Source organism: Poeciliopsis prolifica, unplaced genomic scaffold (genome assembly GCF_027474105.1).
Source record: "Poeciliopsis prolifica strain line A6 unplaced genomic scaffold, Auburn_PproV2 SCAFFOLD001, whole genome shotgun sequence".
NCBI lineage: Eukaryota > Metazoa > Chordata > Actinopteri > Cyprinodontiformes > Poeciliidae > Poeciliopsis > Poeciliopsis prolifica.
The window spans coordinates 24,250,214-24,277,939 of record NW_026562376.1 but is presented as its reverse complement, the minus strand read 5'-3'; the positions used below and the strand labels follow the sequence as shown (position 1 = coordinate 24,277,939).

At 38.6% G+C, this 27,726-nt stretch overlaps 2 protein-coding genes across 2 annotated transcripts; one reads left to right on the top strand and one right to left on the bottom strand.

Annotated features, from left to right (window-relative positions):
* Nucleotides 1-738: 738 nt before the first annotated feature.
* mpi (mannose phosphate isomerase) lies at nt 739-9,513 on the bottom strand. The gene is made up of 8 exons (XM_055040610.1): nt 9,473-9,513; nt 8,136-8,263; nt 7,009-7,209; nt 6,561-6,702; nt 6,290-6,469; nt 5,230-5,403; nt 4,285-4,493; nt 739-3,508 (listed from the first exon to the last, which is right to left on the bottom strand). Exons 1-8 carry the CDS (start codon nt 9,486-9,488, stop codon nt 3,290-3,292), a joined length of 1,269 nt encoding a protein of 422 aa, XP_054896585.1. The 5' UTR covers nt 9,489-9,513; the 3' UTR covers nt 739-3,289.
* Nucleotides 9,514-11,043: 1,530 nt separating this feature from the next.
* scamp2 (secretory carrier membrane protein 2) lies at nt 11,044-24,147 on the top strand. Its single transcript, XM_055039991.1, has 9 exons — nt 11,044-11,198; nt 15,887-15,961; nt 16,646-16,732; nt 18,502-18,613; nt 18,891-19,019; nt 19,776-19,935; nt 20,154-20,255; nt 21,574-21,694; nt 22,704-24,147. Exons 1-9 carry the CDS (start codon nt 11,142-11,144, stop codon nt 22,851-22,853), a joined length of 993 nt encoding a protein of 330 aa, XP_054895966.1. The 5' UTR covers nt 11,044-11,141; the 3' UTR covers nt 22,854-24,147.
* Nucleotides 24,148-27,726: the final 3,579 nt, after the last annotated feature.

Sequence of the window (27,726 nt, the reverse complement as noted above, 5' to 3'; positions counted from 1 at the left end):
TGGTACTTCTCTCCGCAGTGGAGGATGTTTGTTTACGGTTCAGACAGTTTCAGGTAAGCTTCATAGCATCGAACTGGCACGGTGTAATCTGCCAAAAATGGCTTAAAATAATTTCTAGTCATAATTTTCTGTATCTAACAGCTGTTTGTGCATGTGTTAATGATAAGTGCACCTCAGAAAGTACAAAGTTGTGCTATTGAACATACATCACGGCCAAGAGTTTGGGATTGGGTAACATGTAAAACTTCAGCAGCAAGCAGTCAGTTCTCAATAGCCGAACATCCAGACCCTCTGTATGAAGCTAATAGCATATAACAAGGAGCTGGTTTTACCAGGCTGCCCTTCCTCTGCTGGTATGTTCAATTTCTGTTCTACTTGAAGGTGAACCTCCAACATGGCTTCCAGGAAACTATAAAAAGTTCTCTTTTCAAATTCACTCTATAAGGTTTCATTAGCCTCTCCTCCAGACTCCTAATACGGGCAGTTTGGTTATTTATCTGAATTATTGTTTCCGAGCCGGTGAGTTCATTGTTTCAAGAAAGCTGCCGAGAAGTCCTGTTTACAGCAAATTCAAGTGTTCTGAAAGCATTTTGTAAGAAATTTTTGAAAACCATCAACCACTTTCCTTCCCCTTCAGATGTTCAACACGCAATGTTTGTGGTTTTAATGTGACAAAAATATGAAAGCCATTTTATTAGTGGAGGTAAAAATAAAATATAGGGCCCAAACGAGTTTTTCAGTAGCATATCAAGACTTTATTAAACCATTTCACATTCATATTTTCTGCATTCCCATACATTAGTCAACAAAACTTCTAAACACTAACTGGAACCCAAGACATTTTTCCCCACACAGCTTCTCCGACAGAAACATTGCACAGCCCTCGATCTACAGTGTTCAAAACAGAGAGGCGTCTTCAGACAAGATCAGTAACAGAGGCAACTTCAAAAATATACAAAAAACGTTGATGAAGCTATTATGTCATTAGAATTACAGCACATCAGACAGTAAAACATTTTTAGGAGAAACACTGACATGAGGTATTCTCGTCCTTCTTTTATTTCAGTAACAAAGAGCTGAGATATGAGAGCAGCGAAGTAGAGACGTGTTCAACAAAAAAACCTGCATGTAGAAGCAGCTTTATTGATTCAGAGAAGTGATTTTTATTGGGAGGTAGGCAGGATGCATGTTGAAATACTCGTTTTAGGTTTTCCCTTCAAGCAATTTGCTTTTCCAAATTTTTCCGCACGTGATCCGACTTCCATAAAGTCGACAACTTACTCCAAAGTGTAGCAGTTTTCAGACTGAACCCTGTATGAAAGATGGATGGAAGTTGAGGCTGTCTTTGAATTAATTCATCACAATCAAGCAATCAATACTGCATATAAATGGGTAATTATTGTGGTTTATCAACATCAAGTCCTTCGGTGTTGCTGCCACGACACCTGGGGATTATAGCCATAATGGATTGACCAGCTAAAGGAAAATTCTCACCAAATCAGCTCAAAAATACTGAGATTATTGAATTAAAAAAAAGAATATGTTTTAATCTTGAATAGTGAGCGAATTACTCTGTTAGAACATTAGTAAATAGTCAAGGTTTCATTGAAGAGAAATTCAAATAAAATCAGGGATATTCTGAAAGTAATTTAGACTACAGCCATGTTTCCATCCAATTCTGATGCAACATTTTTAAATCTCGTGGCTGTAAAAAGAATAGGACTGAAGACAAATATGTGTCCATCTCCCTTTTTAATTCTTTTCCAGGAGTGGCCAATGTTTAATATATATGTTGCTGTTTCCGTCAACCTGTTTTTTTTGGGGGTGGGGGGTATCAAAATGCGCATGAACAAAAAAACGACCTTAATGGAAATGCTGCTTATGGTAACACCAAAAACAAAACAGTTTGTTGTAATCTAGTCAGATGATAAATACTTTAATATAAAATTGGTTAGAAATTGTTCTAAAAAAATAGCTGTAAATTTGTCATCTCAAGGATGATGAGAAATGACTCTTCTAGATGGTAAAATGCAGGCCACATCCTGGGTCCCAAACTCATTGAAAACTGGACTTATTTAGGCTTTGATGACTTGGAAAACCCAAAGTGTGGAATTTTGAGATGGAAAACATGAAAGGACCTTGTCTTGTATTGAGTTACTTAAAGACTGGCAAACTCGGAAACCCCTGCAGGCATGCAGCGTTTTGTTGTAGAAGCACAGACACTGCATATTTAGTCAAACCAAACAAGACGCTAAAATTCAAAACACACAGGCCTCGCAGGATGGAGACAGCTTGGGGTCAACGTTTTGTCCAACCCTGTAGCTATTCTTTTTATATTCAATCACTGTTCAAATATTAGGACATTAAAAAAAACAAAATATGCATGCATTGTTAGTGGTCAAAAGCATCACACCCGGAATCCTCGGCTTCACTTCCACTGGTGGATGAAACTGGATAATGGCAGGAAACCGGCCAGTCAGACGGGCGACTGCTCTCGATTCAGCATACACAGGAATCGCATTATTGTTACCACGCCAGTCATTTAGACTGTCATTACAATGTTTATAGAACAAATAAGAAAAAGGAGAGACTTTCTGGAAACTCCCCATCATCCCCAGGGATGCTCAGTGATTGTAGTACCTCACAGGACCAGTAGGTGGTGTAAACGTTTTGTAATGCAGCAATACCAGATGATAAAATTGTTGTTTTCTGGCTGTTTCAGGATTTTTATTTTGTTAAATCTTTGTAGGAGTAAATGATGCTCAAACATATTTAAAATTAGAGTTGTTTTTTTTTTTTTTCTTAAATCTGAGCACATCAAGGAACAGATGTGACCTGACTGCCTTTAATGTAAAGGAAAAAAAAGATTTTATAAACAGGAGCTAAATGAAGTTTTGGAAACGTTTAAAAACCTTCCGGTGGCTAATTTATTAGAAATCTTTAAAACACAGTGCTGGAAATTAAATGTCCAGCACTGATACAGAACTTGGATTGTGCACATTTTCTTTATTTCTAGATGTAAGCTGCGTCGACACTACTAGTTAAAGCTGATTATTACCCTGCAGGATGATCCTGGATTTGTAAGAAACACCGTTAGAATCCTCAGAGCAGTCTGCTGGGTGCTTATGGTTAAAAAAGGAGCAACAGACTCAGTTAGAAAACAGGACCAGAGAAAATTCTCTAAGTTTTTAATACCACCTACCAAATAGTGGACACCAGAAATCCGAGGCCCAATTCAGAACGAACAACTTCCTAAGAGACGGTGGCGGCATTAGGTGCTGGGCCGGAGCTACAGGAGGCTGCAGGCTCGGAACAGGGTCATCCCCGACTGCGAGGTAATGTGCAGAGGCACGCTCTCGTTGGCCGAGACAAACAGGACGCTTCCCCGCGTCATGGTGACATCGGAGAAAGCAGCGGCGGAGGTCGCGGTGGCGTCGCCTTCGATGACCAGCAAGATGCTGGCGCTGTCAACCGAGGCAACAGTGTAGTCCTTCACAGAGGCTGGCACCTATAGACCGGTAGAGACGCCCCGAGTAGAGGGTAGTTACTGTGTTTGGGTGCTTCTATACAAATGAGGGAATTCCATCAGCCTCACTGTATTAAGTTCACATTTTGCAAATTAAACTCCTCAATACACAAGCCAATGCACACCAAGTGCTAAATGTTTCTTCAAAAAAAAAAAAAAAAAAAAAAGCCAGACGTTGGATAAAAAGCAGAGAAAACAAAATATATTTGTGTAAATTGTGAAGTCAAAGTCCATTTGCAATCTAAATCCAATTGCAAATGTGTATCAAGATCTGAATAAATGTTGCAAACCTCCCCTTTCACGTTACAATCAGCTACCAGTTTGTTCTGTCATGTTTCTCATAACAATTAAATAAATTGCAGTGAAGTTTGCCGTTTTAGCATCATAAAATGTAAAAAGGTTGGAAATGTGGTTTATTATTTCTTTAAAAAAATTAAAACACGAATAGGAGAAAAGGAAGATGAATTGCTGCGTAAACAGTCGTCACCTACTTCAAAATGAGAAAAAGTAGAATATAAACGTCTAACTACTTCAAGATTTCTTAACAGACGGTAAAAACCTCAACATGGACGTCAAGTCAATCGATCACAAAAGTAACTTAGAGGAAGCTAAATGTTTTCAAAACTAGCAAAAATGCTATTGTGCTAAGTGAAAAATTAGCTCTCTTATTAGCAGATTAGCAAGTCAGAATATGCTCACTCAGCACTCTCATGTCAATCACAACACAAAAGGATTAAAAAGAAAAGAAAATTTCCTACCTGTATCTTCATGACCGTGAAGTCTGGCAGCGGGGGGTCATACAGGGTCACACAGGGGTCTGCGGGGTCCGAGACACACGGGAAGATTTTGGAGGAGGCAGACGCCGGCTTGTAGTTCAACATCTCACACAGCGTGTTTACATCGATGTATTTACGCGTCAGTCCGGCTCTGACGGTGTTGTCTGAGCAGGCCATACACTCGATGCAATCTGGAAGGATGGAGAACCAGAAAAACCGATCAGGTTGGCACAGTGGCAGACAGTCAACTTCCCTTCAAATGCAACATCGACTCCTCAATAGCCTGGCATTTAACTGGACAAACACTAACGGGCTCTGCACGATCGAGCCGAACTGACAAAATCCGTTGTCATTGACGTGTCACTTTGCTCTCTGCCTCATGTCGTCTTCCCCTTCTTGGGTGGACGACAAAATTAGCCAAATTCACCCTTGGCAAATTTTTTGCCAAAGGTGTTTCCATTATATAAGAATCACAATTAAAACACCTAAGTTTGTTGACGCAATAAATCACTATGGCCCGCCATTTTGCCTACTTTTTGTCATCTTCTTTGCCGTTTTCCTCAACAATTCCTCTCCAATTTTGTGAATTTCACTGATGTGTTTATTTATGATATTCAATTCCATGATCCATTGTCCTAACTGTTTGTGCAAGGTAGGATGGATCGTCTGCTAGCACAGAGAGTGCTCAGTTGTGAAACAAAGTCTGCAAAGTGCAGCCTTTGAGAGGATAAATACAAATACACAGTCTCACTTTTCAGATTTTCATTCACAGAACATATAGAAATCCATCCACCGCTTTTCTTTCTCTTCACCATTATGGGCTACTGAGCTGCATAAAATCCCAATGATGAAATGAGTAAAGGTTAAAGAGGTAAGAAAACACACTGATAAACAGCACATGTATGGAAATAGGAAGCGCCCTCTGACCTCCGTAGATGTACGCGTGAGGCTCATTGGCCCCCAGGAACATGGCCTGGCCTGGCTCCAGGACCACATAGTTCAGGAAGTATATGGAGAAGCATCCGATGTCTCCTGGGTACTGGGAATGGAGGCGGAGCAACAGGTTGCCGTTGCTGCTTGATGTGTCCTTCCCTGCTGCACCTATGGACAAACAGCCATGTTCAGGAGGATAAAGGTTGCTTTTTCTAAATGCAGTTAATAACACTGTTTACTGGAGATTTGGGTCCAGTGAAGAACTACATGGTGAGCCCACGTGACGCAAACAAGTTAGTCTGCAGTTCTCGAATCATCATCAACCTGTGTGAAATGATTTTACTTGGATAAATCCATCTTTGCTTGGTTCCTGGTGAACATTCAAACTGGTGTTTGCATTAGAAGTGGGTGCAAAACTCTGTTGATATGTTGCTGCTGTTGAAAGAAACACAATTTTGCAATTGTGGCGTTTCCATTATTAAAATCCTAATTAAAACACGTAGGTTTGTTCACGCAATAAAACATTATGCCGTGCCATCGTCCTTCTACTTCCTGTCATCTTCTTTGTCACTTCTGGCAGTAGTAACATCTGATCGTTGACCTTGTGACAAAAGCAGGAAATGAACTACAATGTATGGGATTCTGGGTAAATACAACTTAAACAAGGGTGCCAGGGTGACATTAGCAGGGGAAATACCTCCACTTTTTTTTTTTTTTACTAACAACAAAATTTGACACTACTCAATTTTTGTTTACATTTCATGAAGAAGAAAATTGGGATCAGTGTCCTCTTCAGAGGTTTTCATGTTTCCTCCAGTAGTTCTTGATGCAGTACCATCGCAAGTGTGGAGGGGAACAGTTTTTTCAATTGGTTTGGTTTGTTTTACACAGTGTCGCGTGAAAGCCAACCTCACCAGCTGAAAATGTAGCAAGTGTTGAAACTGGTCCCCCAATGAACCAAATTGACCAGGTATCCTACGTCCTAAAACATTTTAAAAGAGCTTGAAGGGTTCCTTTATTTTGGAATTTGGAATTCCGCTAATGGCGTCCTCACCTTCCTGCGTGACTCTTTTAACCAGCTCATTCAGCTCGTCCACAAACACCTTCTTCTCACAGCTCATCATCTTTGTGAAGCACTTCTTCAAGGCCCGTCCGGTCCGAACCTCATCCCCGACACTGCTCCGTAGCTCTTCTGCTGCATCCCGGCCAACGAGAGCATGGAACTCTGGAACAGCTGAAGAATAAACGCACACAAAGAGGTATGGATTCACTGTAAGTGGAATGTCTACGTCCAGTTTTTTTTGTTGTTGTTTTTAGGGACTAACCTTGAAGGAAGCCCAGGATCTCATCCACTGGTCTGAAGCCGCAAAGCCCCTGGAAGCGAGTGAGAGCGATTGCCATTTCTGGTTTGTGGTTGTTGTCTGGATAGTGCTCTGGAAACTGAGCATGTAGGGTGGCAGCTAGCTCCTAAATTACCAAAAACAAATAGAAAAGTAAGAAATTTAATCATACATTTAACTACATTCTGTCAGACATAGTTTTATACTTCCTTTCCTAATCCCTTATGAAATATTGATCACACTTCAAATACCGTGTGTTTGCTGAACTCCTGAAATCCTTCTGGTCTGAATTTTATCAGGTCTGTTTACATACAGGAGTTGGCCTGACACAAAAGCCCGTTTCAGCAAGCTGTGGTTTGTTCCGAGATAAAGCGATCCACGCTAAATGTAACCGAGTTCAGCCTGAAAAGTGGATGCGTGCCTATGCACTCACCTTGTTGGGGTGGGCCTGTATGGACAAAGCTGTATTGACCGACAGGACTTTGAAGAGGAACGGCAGCTGACCCTGGAAAGCGTCTTTCACCTTGGAGCCCAGGCAGGCGGGGTAGTGTGCTATCCACTGGCCCAGGGTGGTCTGGGTGATCCTGTTGTCCTTGATTTGAGCATCGCCTTTGGGGTGGGCACCCATCCACAGCTGGAGTGGACATTGGTAACAATAATGTTGTAAGAGAATGCAAAAAAACAGCGATTCATACAATTTGCAGTGGCGCCCTTATGGGGTGGGGAAATGGGGGCCATGGGCACCCCTGGAAATGTTCTGTACACTCCACAGAGTGTGGAATACTCTTTGGGAATACATTTCAGATTTAAAACTGATTTTTATTTAGTGTAAGCAGCAAATTCCAGAAAGAAAACTCCTGATAAATTTCTTATCATAAGATTTTGATTCGTAGTTATTATGCAAAATGATCAGCATTGTTAGTTTTACTATTCTATTTTCTCCACAGTTTTTTTCCAATACCAATAAATTTGAAAATATAATTAAATGTAGTTACTGTTACATTAGTGACACATATCACACTCCTTTGTGTGAGTGGTCTCCTAAAGAAGCGTATCTCACATGATGTGTTTCTCGAGGTCAGTATTTGTGATTGTGGCGCTGTGACAGCTGTATACTGCACTCACTCCGGTACGGTTACCCAAAAAAAAAGAAGCAATAAATACTTCTTATCGTCACTTTTATTGTTATCACAATAGTGACACAAAATATTATAATAAAACCTAAACTCTGTAGACATGAACACTAACCTGGACAGGAACAGTGGGGAAGGTGGAAATGTCACCACATGAACTAATGACCTTGTCAACACTCCATGCAGAGCAATGGGAGCTAAATAAAGACCTCTGAATGGCACAAGGAAAAGCAGCTGTTCTACCAACACACTCAGAGAACAACAACACGTATTCTAAGTGTCAGTGTCAAATCGCAAGTAATATTTCTCACATTGAAATGAATACTCGTTTATTTGCCAGCAAGGCAGTTAATTAAAATCTGCTTGTTTTTTTTTTTATATTCTGTTGACGTAAAAAGATTTCCTTTTTCCATTAAGCCCTTCTTACCTCTGCATAGGGTTTGTCCCCCTCTATGACTGCCAGGGGGTCTCCGCCAACCACCAGTTTGGCCACCTCACTGTCCAGCCCAATCTTTCCCCATGCATAGTTTTGAACTGCACAGGTCAGGGGAAACACTGAGGGGAGAACATCGTCTATTTTACTCTACAGTCCAATATTTATCGGTTGTATCTGAGCAAAAGCCAAACACTTCTAGCAGCTAAAGAATACACTTTCATTAGCCTTTTCAATTCTGTCATTGGCTTATAGAAATGCTGCATGGCAATAATATATATGACATGCTGGGTGCACTTTCGTAGCCCTCAATACTCAAGCCTGATGTACATTTTTTAATGATCGAAGTGCTAAATCTAGCAGTGAAAATATAATTAAATGCAATTATATTTAGAAACTGTGCACTACAATGCACAGTTACTGTGCAGTCACTGTGTTCTTTTGTGTAATAACACTGATGAAACAACAAAAAAAGGAAGGAAATATGCATCAGTCTAATCATTGCAACGTTCAGTAATACTTGTAGTGTTATAGATATTTCCCTCAGTTAGTGCAAATCCAAATTGCTCCTGGTGTGTGTGTTGTTGTTTTTTTTTTTTGTATTTCTGTTTTTACAAGTTTTCTACTTATTTTAATCATGCATTGAAACAAATATTTTTGAGTTTTCTTTGTACTCTAGGTTCCTAAAATTATTTCATTTCTACATCACCATTCTTTATAGGAGTGAGCATTAAAAAACAACAACAAAAACTAAGTTTCATCATTTTCAGCTTGTCTTTCTTTAGTTTGTAATCTCTCTAACGTAATGTGTAACACTTAAGCTAAATTGTACCAACAAAACAAGACAAGTTACTTTGGACAATTAAATGGCAACAAAAAGGCAACGTTTCCAATCGCAAATATCGATTGAACTCCATGAGTTGACGTGTTCGGCTGATCGAGGGAATTGATTTAACGGGGGCACGCGAGTCGATGAAACACCGAGCAGTAATGAATGGGGTCTTTGCCAAGCGCGAGCCTGTCTCAAATTTACGCCGCGTTGCTTCTTTCAGATAAATTTCCCTAAAAGACCCGCTTCACAACATGGAGCCGTGATATCTATTATTGTTTTTGTTGTTGTTGTTGTTTAAGTGCTTCCAGTTTCACACAGGAGCGCGTCTGCCTGCTTACGACAAAACACAAAACGCCGACTTGACAAAATGATGCGCGTTAAATAACACAACCCGCCGGAAGTCATGCGTGGTTTAAAACAGAGCCAGCAACCGCAACATAAATATATAAAAGCGATGATTTGAAGCAGATTTGATTTGAATGAGGACGGTCCACCTCACCTCTGACTTCCTCCATGACTGCGACGTCGACAGGCGGCACGTTGCTGACGTCACCGCTCAATGACCCGCCTCCCCGGCTTATTTATTTATTTCTTCTTGGCGCTATTACGCTTTATTTGGTTCTTATTTGTTAAAATGACAACTTATACATTCTCCCTGCATTTAATGTACTTTAGGGATGTTTTTTCTTATTAGTGACAATTATGGTGACACGCACTAGCATATTATAAGTTGCTAAATACAATATTATGGGGAGAAAAAAAGAAATGGGGAAAATTCAAGTTGTTAAAAGCGTCCGAGCTCCTGGTCTACTACTTTCAGGTACTTTCAACATTGAATTCAATGTAAAATAAAACATACGTAATAGTAAGGTGCTTCTTGATTAAGTTTGTTCTGAAATCCTGTCATGGGCAGGGGCCCCCATCTGAGCATTGCCATGAAAACTCTTTACACCCAATAAAGAAAAGGAAGACTTTAAGGAAGAAATTGTGATCACCAGTAAGACGCAATTCCCAATGCAATGTTTCTAACAAATAATTATATCGTTTACGCAAAAATTAAAATATTTCTTCAAGATTTACTTTCGTCATAATTTGGTAAAAGCAAGTTGTACCATAAATCTGTTCAGCTCCTATCTGTGCGTGTACAGTGCGGTGTGTCAAGGATGGTAATAAAATATATATATATATATATATATATATATATATATATATATATATATATATATATATATATATATATATATATATATATATATATATATATATATGTCTAAACTTTTTCTGGGCTTACGTAACTTTTCAATTTGTTTGTTCAGTAAATAAAGCCACAATGGAATCTGCAGCATGTCATTTTGGTTTAATGAAACCATGATCATTAAACCATGATCTAAGTCATGGTTTAATCTAAGTCATTAAACCGCACACAAACCGCACACATGACTTAGATCATGGTTTAATCTGACAAAGATCATAAGATATGTATGTTTAGACAGCATGATCAATATAATAATCACTCCCTTTCAACAATGACTTCATCAACAAAAAAGATGCAGGTGACACTCAGTCATAATAAAAACAAAATCATTAAAGTTGTTTAACATGGCATTTTGTCCCAGGTAATAAAGGGATTGAAATCGTACAAAATACATACAAAGTGCGAAGGAACAGCGAAACAGTTTTAGTGACACATGGTGGCCAAAATTTTAAGTCTTTATAATTTTTGTTAAAAATTCTACTTGGCATTTTTCCTTTCATCAGAATGAGACTGATCAGCGTCATCTTTGTAAGGTTTTTGGTATTTACTAAGAAATCTAAAAGTTAGTCAAATCAAAATTGTGTAAATCTTCCATTTTACCGTAATACTAGTCACTGGTGCACACTCAAAATATGAACAAATATTCTTTATTTCTCAATGATACATTAGTTGAACACATATTTATAACAAAAAGAACTGCACTTATTTTTCTTTATCGTACAGTACAGTTTCACATAAGGAGGCGCACTTATGACACATGACGCAGGACACGTCAGTATGCCGAATTCTCAGTGCGCATGCGCTCTCAACTTCATTCGAGGAAGTGGGTAGGACGGGCAGATTCCGAAGCGACAGAGAAGAGTTTGTTGTTGACTTTTTTTCCGGAGGATAAACGCCTCGTCGTTCTGCCAAAATGTCGGATTTTGACGCTAACCCCTTCGCGGAGCCCAGCAACATTAACCCATTCAATGTAAGTGAGCGGTTTAATTACTTGTTGCTAGATGAAGTGCTGTCGGGGGCGGTTGCAGGGAGCTCTTTCGCTACAAGGCTGCCAGCACGCCAGGAAACGCGACTGTAGCTGGGTGGATGAGGGGGGAGGGACGTATATCCCCGCTCCTGGAAAGCCATTGGCCTACCCCGGAGGATTGACAGTGGCTTATCCAATCAGTGTAGAACGTCGCCGGAGAAGGCGGTTTACCCTCAGAGTTGACTTTCAGGAAGCTAAACTGTAGCCAACCAAGAATGTGTGTCAGGCTATTTTAAAACTGATTGCCTCTATTGAAACTTTGGTTTCTAGTCAAATTCTATAAATATTTGTAGCTGTAACACGAATTACAGATTTTTTTGTTTTTCATTTCGAAATTTGTTAATAATCAGCCAAACTTGTAATGCTCATTGGCTCCATGAAGCGAGTTTCTAGCAAACAGGATGTGACATGGAGGTTCATTCAATACTCAAAAAATAATATTTAACTGTTACTATATTTGTTCAGAATTAGACAAGTTGACAATAAACTCTCCAGATGTACTGAATTGTATTATTAGCCATTGATCAGAAGTAGATCAATAAACACATCAGTGTTAACCAAAAGAAGAGTTTTTTTTGTGTGTATGGAAGTGTACTTGTCACAGGAAACTGGTCCAATAACACCATTTATTATTAATGTGAATTTTTAATAACAGTGCAAAGTCTTTTTTTTTTAATTGCTTCTGCAATTAAAAAAGAAGTCTTTCAAAGGGAACTGGTGATTGAATATTGCATTGTTTCAACTGATAGCAACATAAATTATTAACCAGAGAGTCAGGCTTGGGAACTCCCCAATTTATGTTACATGTGCTCCATGTTCTAATGCATATTCTATATTCTGTATGGATTGTAAGACCAGTAAAGAAACATTTCTTGCGTTGCTTTGTATGCGTTGGACTGCATAGGCATTTTGGCTACACAGGGGTTGCCATGATACATGGCGCTGTCATGTGAAATCACACATATTTTTCAGATTTCAGTGACTACCTTTAACAACTATCTTCTTCTCATTCTGAAGTAAAGCTTTATTTGGGTTAACAGTCTATATATGTACAGATGTATGAATTAATCATCCAGGGTCTTAGTCGACCAGCTGTGATTGGTCAGCAGTAGTTGAAATGGGGAAGAATACAATTTTTTCCCCTATGTATCAAAACTGAAAACTTCCCACATTGTTGGCCTTTAAGCACATCAACGAGCAGTATGCACAATTTTCACCACTCATTGCAACTTTTCCGCAAATCTCGCAAAAGTACCATAGTGTTTTCTGAATTTCCTTCTTTTCTTGACCAGTCACTGCAACTCGGCTGAATTTTGACAAATCACGATATTTATTTAACTTCCTGTTTCACGATGCTTCTAGAAAGCCGGGCCTGCAAGATAAAAACATGTGTGACGCTAAACCAGGGAAGTTCAAAGTGTGGTCCATAGGCCATTTGCAGGCCTCTGGATGATTTCGTTTGGCCACTCGCTCCGTGATCACAGAAAAAACGAAGACGATAAACCCCCCCAAAAAAATTTCAAACTTTTTTAATGCAACAACTCTGTGAGACACATACAATTTCCTTATTATTAACAATTTTCAGTTTTAGAAAAAAAAGTAACTATTTTGTCCCTAGCAGCAAAATTGTTAGGGCCACGTAAACATAACAAATATTGAACTCTTCTTTTGCACTTTGACAACTCCTCATGACATGATTTTATTTGTAAACAATTTCAAGGAGAGAATGTAATTTACACTTTAAATATTAACTATGTTAAAATCCTGTCACTGTAGAAATAAAACAAAAGAAAAAAAGCACAACTTTGTTGAAAAAGCTGCCATAAAATCCATCATTTTAGACCGCAATAGTCACATAAACACATTGCAACATCCAGGAGGCTCTTCATTTTCTTTTTTTTTTGTTAAGTTCAGTTTCTGTTTTCTTCTACATTCATTTTCCTCAGAAGCGTGTGAAGAATGAATGAATCACATGACAAGCCGACACGTCACTCACTGGCCATGTGACTCCAAGCATGAGCTCACAGCTGACACACCTGTAAACATTCCTATCAGGAACGGCAGCAGGTCTTCTCTCCCTCCATGTGTTAGGAGCGTCATGCAGACGGGAGTGTGGCAAAAGTAAAACAAAAGAAGAAAAAAACCCAACAATATTTGGCTTCTTTTTGTTTCTAGAGGGAGCCTGTCGTTTTTGGACCAAAGCGTCAATGTAAAATGATCCTGACATGGATGAAGTGAAAAAATATGTCACAATTCTAGAATAATGCAAATTCGCGCCAAGAGAAAACAAATTTAAGGTGAAAGTTTTCAAGCTTTCGCCAGCAAATAAAAGTTAAAGTATAAAATGATAATCAAAATTAGAGTCAATAACATATTTTGATTATTTGCTGTATTTGTGGAGCCGTTATCAGCAGAACAAACTGTGTTAAATAGTACTGATGTAGAAAGAAAAATAAAGAAACTGGACATGCTCTTGTTGTGTGATTACAGGGCTCAGACGGAAACGGTAGTCAATCCTCTTCAAATGAGGAAACATTTAAACAGCAACAAAAAAGCAAAAACTGCAAAGACTGCAACTTGACTGGATGCTAAAATACATAAAGTTCTCCTTGAACTAGACGGGCTGACATCCAAACATCTCTGCACCAGGAAGCAGGAATGGTTTTGATAATGCTTATAATCCAGGTGTGGCTGGTCCCAGTTCAGCACTACAGCAGGATATTTCTATTATTTACGTCTTTATGCTGTAAACCCACAGCAGTCGAGCGATTGTTGAATGACATGACTGGTTTTAGGCTTTAAGGGATAGAAATGTGGATTTTCTCGGCTTAAATGTTAATGGAAGATAATATAAAACCATAAAATAGCTTGTATGTACCGGGTCAGTAATTTTATTACTTACGCCGGCCGCTGTTTATTCAGCCGCTTCTCCACCCATCCACAAACACAGGTCACCGCTGACATCACAGCAACCCTCCCCTTTATGAACATCATAAAGTGTGACGCTGCCGTCGTAACATGACTGGATTCAAGCAGTTATTTCGACACGTTGTTTTCTTTGTGAAATGTGACTTTAAAAAAAAAACACTGAGCAGAAAACCTTCTAAACCAGGCTGTAGGGGGCGCTAGTGCAGCCAACTAGAGGCCCACAGTGTTTTTGAATTGAAAAATATTTAAAGTTGACAGGAAATTAGAAAATAAGACTAGCTTTGTTTTTAATGTTATTGGAAGACATAAAAAAAAGCCTAAATACAAACTAATAAAAAAATTTATTCAAAGTGTTAACTTTTTTTTCATGCTTTATCTGTAAGTTGTGGCAGTATTCGCTAAAGTTGTTAGCGTGTAGATCAGTAAAACCAGACGGTTGTTATGAAGATCCAGCTCACCTCAGCCTGTCCATGTGTTCACATACTGACCAATCTGTTACTGTTACTGGTGTCTAAACAAACCTTTAATATACAAACAAACCCCAGCCTGGCGGGGGTGCAAGTGAAGCCTGGTGCCCCGCCAGGCTGATCCTACACTGTGGGAAGCCCTGACTCAGACTAATGGCTCCATCAGCAACATGTCATAGTGTGAGTTTTATGGGTGTGAGTAACCAGGACTGTTAACATTAAAACTCCCCAACTCCTCCGGAATACCAGAGGTCACGGGGTCACAGCAGAAAGGTTCTTCTCGTGAATAATTTTGGATCCATAGTGTGCTATGACATTATCACAGGCTGTGATCTTGAATAAAAAATACGAGTTCCATCAAATGATTTTTGTCATTTAAAACAGAAAATCTAATAATTATTTGCAGAGCTGACAAATGATATTTGATAATAGGCTATAATTTGTAGATTTAATACATACACATAAGCAAAATATCAGTAAACCACCACTTTATAGTAAGCCTGTTGCAAGCTATTGTTTTAATTGATTGATTGATTTTGACGATTAATCCAGTGATTGAATAAAACAATTGTCCCGTACTGTGACAGCAACTTAATCCTAGTAAAAACTTTTTTCTCTTTTTTTTTTTTTTTAAATAAGAAAACATTTAATCTCTTATTTTGCTGTATGACTTGAACGTCACTTTAGTCTAAAGTTTGAATTATGGGGGTAAAAAATATTTAAGTGCAAAAAAAAAAGAGAAACAAAACATTTCACATTTGGTTACATAAAAAAAATGTAACTAAAATAATGAACAAAAACCTTTAGTTTGTTTTTTGTATATAAAGTTTTTGTGTTTTGTTCCAGAAATGGCACCAAATTCAAACTTAAACGATAAAGATTTTCTCCAACTCAGACGAAGGGCCTTTCAGCCCTTTTTGTTTTACGATTGACCAACCCTGAAGTAAAAGCCATTTAATGATTACAGATACTTCTACCAAAGGTAATGATTGATCTGAGCCTCTGCAGGTTCAGGCTCTGATGGTCACAAACAGAAATCAATCTGCCATGTGGCGTTTTTCCCCTCTAAATAAAATGTCAAAATATGTTGCTCTTTCATCTTTTTGGCATCATACTTCCAGTTTGGTTTCACCATGTTTCAGTCAAGCCTGCTCTTGTTAGATCTATTTGGTGATTGCACAGCACAGTGGTCAGTCATTGATGCATAATTACGTCTCTTTTCATGTTTTTTTCCAGGATCCTTCAGTTACTCAAGTGACAAACTCCAGCATCGAGCCGATCGACCAGTATAACCCCTTCCCCCAGTCCAATGTAAGACTTTCTTCTTTTTTTTCTTAAATGTCCCTCAAAAGTTAAGAGTAGATGACTTTAAGTAAAAATGTGGTAACAATGTGATTATTCCACTGCTTCTGTTTTGTTTCGTCATCATTTTCTATATTCTTTTCTTAATGTGCTGTAAGAAAATATGTTTTTATGACTGTAGAATTAATGGAAATAGCATGTAATGTGAAGCCTCTCTTAAAAGTGTGTACACTAAAGTGATTTATACATGAGATGATGTATGATTTAAATTCCTGAAAACACTCTCCCAAAAGAATATGAATCGCTGATCCGTTTCATATTTCTCTGCGTTTTTGTTCAGATTATTTTTCAACATTCTGTCTCTTATTTTTGAATTTGCTTGCAAATTCAAGCAAACTCACCATTATGGTTTTCTCACCAAAACAATAATGATGATGATGATGTCAACAACGCCTCGCCTTCTAATCACAAGCTTCACATTTAGCTTGTCAGGGTTGCAGGTTACAATCCAATCCTCATCATTCAGTCTAATGAGTTTCTCTTTTCTTCCTCCTCTCCTCTGGTTCGTCCTTATATTTGCCCTCACTTTCAAACCTTTTCTCATCCCATCCCTGGGCTTTAATCTTTGCTCTTTGCATCAGCTGTTTCTATTTTTTCATCTGATTTTTTTTTATTTTTATTTTTTTCTGTCAGGACTTTGCCGGCGCTCAGACGACCCCGGCCTCCACGTCCCCCTACCAGCCGGCCGTGTTGCAGCCGTCCACAGAACCCAGCCCACAGGTGAGGACACGCTGTCGCGTCAGTCAGAGCTGGCTGACTTCCCTCAGTCCTGTTCCTGTTCACGTGCCATCTGCGGTTTATTAACGCTCTAATTGTTTTGTGCAGCTGCTTCAGGTTCATCACAATATAAAGCCACTCCAAAAAAAACAAACACCGGAGAAAATAAAGTGATTAAGAACACGCTGTAGCGAAACTATAATGGTGAGATGATGTCAACAATGTCTCGCCTTATAATCACAAACTTCACATGTAGCTTGTCAGGGTTGCAGGTTACAATCCAAGTAAACCTGAGTTTACCAAGGTAAAGGTTGTAAACAAAAGTTTACAAAAATTTGTTTATAAAGGTTTGTAAATTCATTGTGAAGGTTTGAAAGGGTTTAAAAAACCTTTACAAACAAAATAAAGGTTATGTGTTAGACACTGGTAAACACAGTTACTCTTAATAAACCTTTCTTTGGTTTACAAACATTAGAAAATGTCTGTAAAATTACAAACATTTATTTCAGTTTGTACAAATTTTCAATCATTACAAACCAAAGAGCCATTTTAAATGTTTAAAAAATGAATAAATAAATATCTACTGCCTAAAATTGATGGTCATTTTTAAAGAACCAACATCTTATTTCTCTTTTTAGGTTTTAAAACAAACAAGCAAAAAACAAAACATTCAGTGGAGTGTTGTTGGTGAAAAATGATTTTACACCTGACATGAATGATGGATAATAAAACAAAACTGATTTCTGTTTTTTCCCCAAAATGAACAAAGTAAAAATAAAATTATAATTTGAGAGAAAATCAAAGCAATCTTATTTTTTAAACTACAACACTAAGATAAAATTAAATATTAAGGGAATGTGAAAGTAAAGTACCAATCTTTTCACACTATTATCGATCCGATACAGATTTGGTATATTGATATGTTGGATCAGTCCACTTACTAGAGGTCGTGCTAGACCTTTTTTATCATCAGTCATCTTGATGGACAGCATTCAAATAAATCGGTCATGTACTATTTTTACCCATCAAATTATCATCATATTAACATAAGGTATTTGTGTTTGTTTTGTTGATATTCACCCAGTTGAATCATGAATTCACATCCCATCTCACATAAAGCAGATAAATGCATCTAACTTTTTCTCTGCAGTGACACAAACCACTGACTGGCTTCAATAACTTACAATAAATGAAATGTAACGACTCCACTTAAATTACCAGGACTTCACCTGCTGCGGTTTGAACGCGCAGCTTCACAAATTCTTCCTGGTCGCATCTGTAGAGAAATCTACATCTGCACCATGTGCACCAGTCAAGGTGTTAATTATAACCTGTCGAATGAAGACTGGGCTTCAAATTTTCCCGTCGTTAAAAAAACCCCCAAAAAGCGGTCAAATACGGAAAATATTCCGTAATCTCTGCTGCCTACCAAGATGTGCTGCCGTTCGTTGTCTTTAGTTTCATTTCTCATTTCTGCCCTCTGACTAAGTCAGTTCTGAGTCATTACAGGTCTGAATGACAAGTTGATCATCCGTTTCACATTGTTGCTTGTAGGACATATTGTAAAACCGCCTGTTTGCACCAGATGCATGTGAAATTTCACACAGAAGCTGTTAAAACCCTCAATTGTCACCAAAATGCATTTTCCTTTTTGCCTCTTGTTGTGTTTGTAAAGTCAAGATTTTAAACCCTTCTGTGTCTTCCTTTCTTTCTTTCCTTCTTTTTTTCTTCGTTTCTTTCTTTGTTTTTTTCCCCTTTCTTTCTCTGTCCAGGCATCCGCTGCCGCAGCTCAGGCCAACCTGCTGAGGCAGCAGGAGGAGCTGGAGAGGAAAGCAGCCGAACTGGACCGCAGGGAGCAGGAGCTGCAGAACCGGGCCCCCACAGGTCCTTACACACACAGCACTCCCCACAGCAGCATCGCAAGCAGAGCAATTTACTGAGACAGGAAGACATTGTGCAGCATCTGCATTCTGCTGCAGAGAGGATGCTTACGATAACTTTTACACCTGATATGAAAAACCCTCTGAGCGGTGTCATACTCGCCTGAAGTTCCTACTTAGACATAAGAAAATAATCCAGACGTTTTAGGGTCATCATAGATCTAGAAAAGAAAAGGAAACATTTTTTTGCTGGTTATATTCACTTTATTCTTTGTCAACAGGTAAAGAGAACAACTGGCCTCCGCTACCCAAGTTCTTCCCCATCCAACCTTGTTTCTATCAGGACTTCTCAGAGGAAATCCCGGCCGAGTACCAGAGAGTCTGCAAAATGATGTACTACCTCTGGATGTGTAAGAGTTTCATGTTTTTATTTATGGTGGGGCTCGGTTAGTTCATTTTAGGGTCTGTAATAATTTAAAACAATTCTAACGGAAGAAATCTAAAAAATGAGCAACGTTTTCAATTCCAAACCCCCTTTTGATGCGAAATTATTGAATGAAGACATGCGAGCTCAACAGCAAAGATATTTAGTGTTTTTAATCTATTATTTCAGTTGTCCAACCATCAGATTGCTGCAAAATGTTATTATACTCATTCAGCTTCAAAGTTTTTCACTCATGGAACTAATTTGAAAAAAAAATGCTTCTTTAGAAATGTGCACTGTGGACGCTGACATTAGCATTAGTCTGTGCTGCTGCCACATTGAGATGCTATCCTAGGCTAGTAAGCTAACTCCTTTTCGCACAATTTGTACTCAACAGTAGTCTTTTCCAGCATCCAATCAAATCATTGAAGCATAAATGAACGTCCAGTGAGGCAAGAGAAGCAACTTTTCCGTTTCAGATTTACAGGCGCATGAGAAACGGAATACAAAGGTTCTGGTTTAAAAAAAAAAAAAAAAAAAAAGAAGTGTTTAATTGTGTAAAAAAAAATTATGTTTTTAAATCAATGCAATTAATGAATTGAAATGAACACATAAAGCCTCTTATGTATGTGGAATCACTCATTGTATAAATCTGTCCTGGTGTGTTGAGGCTCACGGTGAACGAAACACATTGAATGTTACGTGTTCATTGTTTGCTCACTTTGCTGCCTGTTTCCTTCAGTCAACTGTGTGACTCTGTTCCTCAACCTGCTGGCGTGTCTGGCTTACTTCATCGATTCCCCGAATCACGGCGTCGACTTCGGCCTCTCCATTCTCTGGCTCGTTCTCTTCACGCCCTGCTCCTTCCTCTGCTGGTACCGGCCAGTGTACAAGGCCTTCAGGTGAGCTTAACCACTGGCACGTTTCAGTTTTTCTCTTGCAGAATTTCTCTCTCTGGCAAACATTTGAGTTTTTAGTGTAAAAGTTTTGGGGTCCTTCTAGACCACATTCCTGTGTTTTGCTCATATGACAAGTAAAATAATGTGTCTCAAATTATCTTCTGAACGCAGCGCACTGAAATTTAAAATAACTGGATTTTTTATGTCTTCTTGTTGTTTAGGAGCGACAGCTCCTTCAACTTCTTCTTCTTCTTCTTTGTGTTTTTCTGCCATGTGGCCATCGTCATCATCCAGGCCGTGGGCATCCCCTACTGGGGAAACAGGTGAGAAACCTCGAAAAAACGCATTATAGTCAGACGAAACTGATGAAACGTTTTCACGGCTGCTGCCTTTAGATTCACGTTCAGTTACTAATTTAGCTTTTCAAACACAACTTTTATGAAAATTGAAACGCTTTATTCTAATTCTGGAAGATTTTGAAGTGGCAAAATTAAAGCTGAGTGTGTTGGACCTATTCGAAATGAGGTGAATTGACTGAACACCGTAACCTTTGAGATTGACTTGTTCATTCCAACGCCTGCCAGGTTTATGAAGCTTTTAAAAAATAAATGAACATCAAATGAACTGTTTTCAACGTAAGATTTCACCAAACGCCCAGAAGACAAGAGTAATAGTTCTGCTTTTAATACACATGTTCACACAATTTTTATATAACTCAAATGTGTAAAGTCAAGTAATGTTTAACTGCTGCGTTAAACATGTTTCAATGGTTTTCTGACTAACTCCGGTTCACACATTTGTCTCCTCCTCTTCCTCAACTTGTTGTTTTATGTTTTCTGACAGACTCTTTTCTTTCTTCAGTCTCTGTGTCTCCTGGTAATCCTGTAAGTTTCTGCTGCTTCTTTGTGTGTTTTCTCCATTTTTGGGAGTTTCTGTTGGATTTATATTGTGGCGTAAAAACCTGGAATATATTTGGATTCTACGTTCCGGACTGAATTGATTCTTCCTTCTCCTTTTCCAACTGGATATGAAAGTTTTGTTTCTTGTGTATGAGGGTTTTTTTTCTGACATTTTCTCTGTAAACCAGTTCAGTTTGCTTCACTTTATTTTGGCAAATTACCAACATTCCAAAAAGAAAACAAAATCTTATTTTACAAACCCATAATTTGCCAAAATTGCTTCCCTACATCTTTGTCCTTAGTCTGTTGTAATGATGTCTGTCAAACATCCTAATGTTTAGTTTTCACATGGAGATTGTATTTCTGTCATTGTAGCATGAAATGCGCTCACCACGTTGACTAATTGGATAAATTTTCAAGGTTGTTCACTTGAAATTAACTCTAAAAAAAAACCCAACATTTTAAATTAACCATTTTTTTTTTGTTTCTACTTTTAATATCTTAAAATCTGATTAAATTGATGGTGGTTTTACTTTTTTGCATCATTTTTGGGGGTAATTGCAGCTTTTAAAAATATATATATCTATATATATATATATATAAATATACATAAATATATATACATATAAATACAACCTACGATAACACATGTTTAGTATATGTACTGCTTGTTGATGTTTCTGTGCTAAAAGTGAAGCTGCTACCTAAGACATAACAGTTGTTGTTTGCTTGGTTGATCCAGCGGTTGGATTTCTGCCTTCACTGAGATCGGCAACGGCAAAAAGGCGGTGGGAGGCATCATGATCATCGTGGCCTGCCTCTTTACGACCGGGGCCGTGATGTCCATCGTCCTGCTGAAGATGGTAAGAGCTCGGTTTATTTTAGACGGCTCTGCTTTACCGTTTCAGCTGTATTTTTATTTTTTTTAGCGTTCCAATGAAATGCGTCATGACCGTTCAGACCGCAGACGCTGTGAACACGTAACCGATTCAGTACCGCATATGGGTTTGGCTCAAATCGGATTTTTTGGAGGCGGTCAAAAGATCGGAGTTCAGCCTGCCATGAAAAAGTCGGGTATTGGTCGCATACGGGCAAATAAAAAATCGTATTTGTGTGGAATTTGCCTGCTGAGTGAACGAAGGCTCAATTCGCAGAAGGATTTCTATGCTGTTTTTTGTTTCATTTCTTTCCATTGTTTAATCAGTTCCACGTCAGGCAACCGCAGGTTTTTATGACATAATTGGACAGGAGCAGATTTAATATCACTTCTGGCAATATGGAAAAATTCAACAAATCTTAAAAAAAAATTTTTTTAAATGCCAGAAAAATTTTTTAGAATTCTGAAGATTGAATATGATTTATTCTGACAAACATTGGTGAACAAACAGCATCATGAAAACGTGAAAAGATTCAATGGATTTCCAAGGTGGTTTCTATGGAAACATTAGCTTTTGTCAGTAGCTGAAATCTCAACGTAAACGCCGCGTCATGCCACAGATTGGAGGCAGACAGAAATTTGATTGTGATATTGTCCAGTGCTAATGCGAGAAGTGATGACTGAAACAAGTATCTGTATGTTTGGGACTCCGATCCACAAACAAATTCTGCTATTAATGTGAAACTTCAAGACACCAGTTAAACTGCACATGGAGACTGTAGTTCATCATATTTTCAGATTTACTAATATTAAAAAAATAAAGTTTTCATGATAACGATAAATTAAGCATCTTTTCATGGCAAGAAAGTTTTTACGGTACATATAAGCGATGTGATCAATAGAGAGTTTGAGGAGATGATTCGAAGCCGGTTTTCTGTTGTAGTTACATAATTAATGTTCTACCTCCAGTTAAACCGTCCCTCTCCCGTCCTCAGGTCCACAGCCTGTACCGCCGCACCGGGGCCAGTTTCCAGAAGGCCCAGCAGGAGTTCTCCCAGGGCGTGGTCACCAGCAAAGGCTTCCAGACTGCAGCCTCCGGAGCGGCATCCGCTGCCGCCCGCGGAACCTTCCAGGGCAACAACTGAGAGCTTGACTGAGCTCAAATCAACGATCACCGTAGCTTCTGGTTTCTGCATCTGCAGCTGAGTGACGACGTCCAGCTGTGTGCAAGTGTGTGTGTGTGTGTGTGTGTGCGTGTGTGTGTGTGTGTGTGTGTGCGTGTGGGCGAGAAGAGCAGCTGATGGGGGGAAAGTCGCATATCAAATGAAAACTAGAGGGGCAGAAACAAATGAAGATTAACAATGTCCATTTCAGCATGCTTCTGCTTTGTATATGTTGTTTCAATGCCTTTTCTGACAATGCTCTTATGTGTGTGTGTGTGTGTGTGTGTGTGTGTGTGTGTGTGTGTGTGTGTGTGTGAGAGACAGGCCGGTTCCATATGTGGGAGCAGGGTGAATATAACTGAGATGAAGTGTTTTGTTTTGTCATTGATCTAACTTGTGTTTTGTCTCAGAATCTGCAGAATTATGGAAAATAAGTTGTGTTTTGTTGTATTTGCTTCAACATGGACATTACTGTAAATATTGATTTTGAATCAGTCAGCAAACTCGCTCTGCTCTGTGGGGGTTTCACATGAATGTAACTTGGCGACAGAAAGCAGAATTGCCAGAGCCTTGACGTAGTTTCAGACTTTAATGTGTTGTTTTTGTTTGTTTGTTTTTTTACTTTAGGATTGATTTTTTTAATTACGTTTATTCATTTTTAAGCATCATTTCACCATTTTGTGAAGCAACTTTGGCTGGATTATAGAATATAGAATATGAAACATTTCCAGTTGCACTGACAGCAACTCATACAGTCCATTCTGATTCAATCATTTAGGAGCAGACAGTCTGATCTGTGTTACTTTGTTTTATGCCAGTAGCTCTGCTGTCAGTGGATTTTCCTTTTTTTAAATGAGAAAATACATATTTTCTTAGCAATCAAAGCTTTCCAATAGTTCATAACGATCACGGCTCTCTGACTTCTTTGAAGGTCATTTTTGTGTGTCTGTTTTGCTTGTCTGAGCTTGCAGACATGTAAATTATGTCCACTGTACATTTCTCCCATTTCCTATCTTAAAAAGCGTGTCTGTGTGTGTTATTTAATGTAGTGTTTAAAAACCTCAATTGAGATGTAACTTCTGTAAGTATTCTTTTTTTCTAAATATTTGCAGATTGTTTTTTTTTCTTCCACTAAACGAGTGGTTGATGCAAGATTTGAATTTATTTTTTTTGTCATTTTGTTCGACTTGGATGAATTGTTCTGGGAAAAAGACAACTGGGTCCCTTTTGTATTTCAATAGTAAGTATTGCATCTAATAAAAATGCTTTGCTCTCATTTAAAGTTGAGGTTTCATTGAAATTACTTTCCAAAAGTATTCATGCATGTTCCCGCCTCCACGCTAGCATTGGCAGTGATTACCTCATCATTTCTGAGATTCAAAAGCCAAACAGTTTATTAGTTGAAATCAATTTCTGTGATTAATCTAGAAAAAAAATCTGTATTTTTGAACAAATCTTTGACTTTTCAAACTCGAGATTTTTTTTTTTTTACTAGAAAAGTTCTGAGATTAATTGTGAGTTTACTCTTCCATTTTATTATTATTATTATTACCTACAAGGACCCAAACATGCAGAGTTGGGTAATGAGATAATATCTCGAGCATCAAACATCTTGCATGTTTAACCCAAAGTGCAAATGTGGCCATCCATCGAAATTGACAAGCCGAGAAACTGATGAGAGCATCAAGTTTAACCACGTTGCTGCAACTCTGGGCCGTCCAGAATATTTCCAACACATTTTGCTCATTGCCAGAGCTTTGTGACCTCTGTCTGCTGTGGGTCAGTGGGGGAATATCAATTTAACCCAACGCTGCCGCCTCAGCTCTCTGTCTGTCATTCCAGCCTGTACACTCCTATTTTTTTCTTGCATGTCAGACACTACCATCGCTCAGCTGCCTGAGCAGAAAGGCATCTGTTTCTCCTATTGATACTTAATTATTGATTAATTGCAGCCTGCAGACAACCCTGCTCTATAAAAATGTTTATTAGTTAACTCTAAAGTCTCTCAATGCAGCTTTAGAAAGAAGTGCAGTTACCATTAAGGGAGCATTCAGTGTTGCAAATACTTCATAGATATGGAATCATTTCATTGTGTGTGGAAGAAATATTTATAAAAAATAATTCTTTCAGGATAAATGACAAATGATATGACAATTTATCACCCTTAACTTTATACTCAATTTACGAGCCAAGCGTCAAGGCAAGACCCAAATCTGAATTTCAAATTTCAAGTCTTTTCGAGTCTTTTTAAAGGGATTTTTGACCAAAACATTTTTATGTTTTAGAAATCAAAAAATTCCTAAGAAAAAAAATATAAATATATCTAATTTGAGAATTTGTCCAAAAAACATTTTTTTCTAGAAAAAAAATAATCTTTTGATTCTTTTTTTCTTTTGAGAAAAAAAAAAGTTTTTTGGAAAACAAAAGTCTTAGTTTTGGAAAACATAATTTTTTTTTTAAAAAAAGAAGAAAACAGCAAATAAAATTTCTATATTTCAGAAGATGAACATCTGAGAATCTCAGACATTTTTCAGAAACAAATTTTGACCAAAATTTTTTCTCAAAATTTCTTAAATTTTGGCACAAAAAGCTTTTTTTTCCATAGAGAAAAAAAAATTACAAAATTTCAAGATAAATATACTTTTACAGAAAATGCCTTACTTTCTCAAAACAATGAAAATTTTTTTTAACATACATGTTTTAAGTTTTAAAAGTTTAAAACTTGCTTCAAAAAACCTAATGTTTTTACGAACTCATCAGCCCAATCGAAGAATTTGTTTTTCCCTTTTCTGTACAATGGCCTTGATTGGCCACCAGAGGGTGCTGTATGCTCTGGTGAACCACAGATGCGCTGTCGTTACGTCATTCAAGAGCGCCACCGGGACAGAGAGTTCATGCTCACCGCTATCACTAGATGGCAGCACCTGCTGTGCAATGCTGCTCACTCAGAGTGAAGTGCTGACTCACTGACAGAAAGAAAGGACTGAGGCAAAGAAAAAAATCCATACAAGGTATCTTCATACTGCAACAGCAGGATTTTATAGATTGTTTATTTTTGCCTTTCCATGGAGCTCTAGCAAAAGCAGCTGAGCTGAATATCTAAGTTGATGAATCATACCTAATTTACAGACCATCTATTCTGCATATTAGCAGTTTATAAACACACACACACACACACACACACACACACACACACACACACACACATATATATATATATATATATATATATTTTTATATATATATATATATATATATTCTGACTGAATAGAGCAACTCCAGATCCTCATCCTCTCTGTGTGGCGCTGGCAGTTTATTCAGGGAAGCCGAACTTTTCCAAGGTCAAGTCAGTCAGGGGAGAAGCTCGTTTCCTGAGAGCCAAGAGGTTATTTTAAGTCCCACGCATCGTCTCTTTGTTCCTTTGTCAGCGTGTCCCTCAGTGGGCGTGAAAAGACATTTGGAGTCGGGACAGAGTGTTTTCTTCCCCCACCAACTTTCTCCCCATCATTAAGCCCCCTGCGTTCATCACACAGCAGCGGCTGCATTCATGCATCGTCTGAATCCTAAATGAAGACTCAGGGCCTTTTTAACGCCTGGCAGTCTGATCCAGGTTTAACAATAAATCCTACTTAAGCAGTCGTAGCATTTCATATGGAACGTCACAGTTTCTCAAAATGCTCCCACTGTGGGATTTCATTGTGTGCAACATGTGTGCTGGCCCCTCCCTCTCCCCCGCCTCCTCCAGGTGCTATTTAAAGGGATAGAGCAGCCCTCCGCTGGGACTCCCCCTCTCAGCTCCTTCAAACTAGCCAGCAGCAATTAGCAAACACCTGGTGCACCTGCTGAGCTCACTATAGCAGCTTCTCAGTGTAACGCTGGTTTGATGTTGTCAAAGAGTTACCAGAGGAGCCATGCCGTCGCATCAAACGCGTTTGGAGCATCAATGTTTTGTGGAGGCGCATGGAGGGCCTTCGGGGCGTGTCTCGAGCGTCTAGTGCGGCGTGATTTGAACCGTTCAGGACGCTCAGTGAGCCAAGCGCGTTGGTTGCGTTTGAATTGCGCTGTGCTAGACGCTCGAAACAAGCCTCCACATAGACTTTGAATATAAACCAGACGCGCCTGACGCTCAAAGCACGTTTGGTGTGAACGCACCATTTCAGAAAGAGATGGAGGCCCAGTTTCAAGGCGTTAAATTAGAAAATACAAAAGTTTAAGTCACATTTGTGATATCTATCCATCCATCATCAATGGATGATGCAACCTGATCTATATATATATATATATATATATATATATATATATATATATATATATATATATATATATATATATATATATATATATATATATATATATATATATATTACATTTTTTACATTTTTATAGCGTTGTCAGATATCACTGAACAAAGTTCTGGACAAACTTAGTGTAGTTCGCAACCTGATCTGAGAACAATCCCTCCGCACATTATTCAGTATCAAGGCGATCCTTGCACCTATTCAGGTCTACAACTCACCTAGAAGTTTTATAAGTGTTTTGCCATCTTCTTTTGTCGCCCAGTTTGACAGTTTCCAGTTTTTACAGATACCGGCTCACGTTTTGCAAGTTCATGGTCCCAGTTCAAGAAGCCTAACAACAAATATTAATACACATTAAATAATAAACAAGTATAAAAGCATAAAGTACGAACTTGTTTAGATTTGTGATTTTCTGTGCCCCCCCTGCCCTCTGCCCCCCCGTTCTTCTTCCCCTCCTCTCTCCGCATCTGTCCACGCCCCGCCCCCCTCCTCCTCCTCCTCCTCCTCCAGCCCCTTCCACGCGCCTCCCTTCACACACACACACACACACACGCAAA

Coding starts and splice junctions, on each gene's coding strand:
- mpi (XM_055040610.1), bottom strand. Junction 6,703..7,008: donor TACAGGCCCACCCCAACAAG/GTGAGTGCATAG, acceptor TTGGTAATTTAG/GAGCTAGCTGCCACCCTACA. Junction 3,509..4,284: donor TCACGGTCATGAAGATACAG/GTAGGAAATTTT, acceptor ACCGGTCTATAG/GTGCCAGCCTCTGTGAAGGA.
- scamp2 (XM_055039991.1), top strand. CDS start 11,142: ATGTCGGATTTTGACGCTAACCCCTTCGCGGAGCCCAGCAACATTAAC. Junction 11,199..15,886: donor GCAACATTAACCCATTCAAT/GTAAGTGAGCGG, acceptor GTTTTTTTCCAG/GATCCTTCAGTTACTCAAGT. Junction 21,695..22,703: donor CCATCGTCCTGCTGAAGATG/GTAAGAGCTCGG, acceptor TCCCGTCCTCAG/GTCCACAGCCTGTACCGCCG.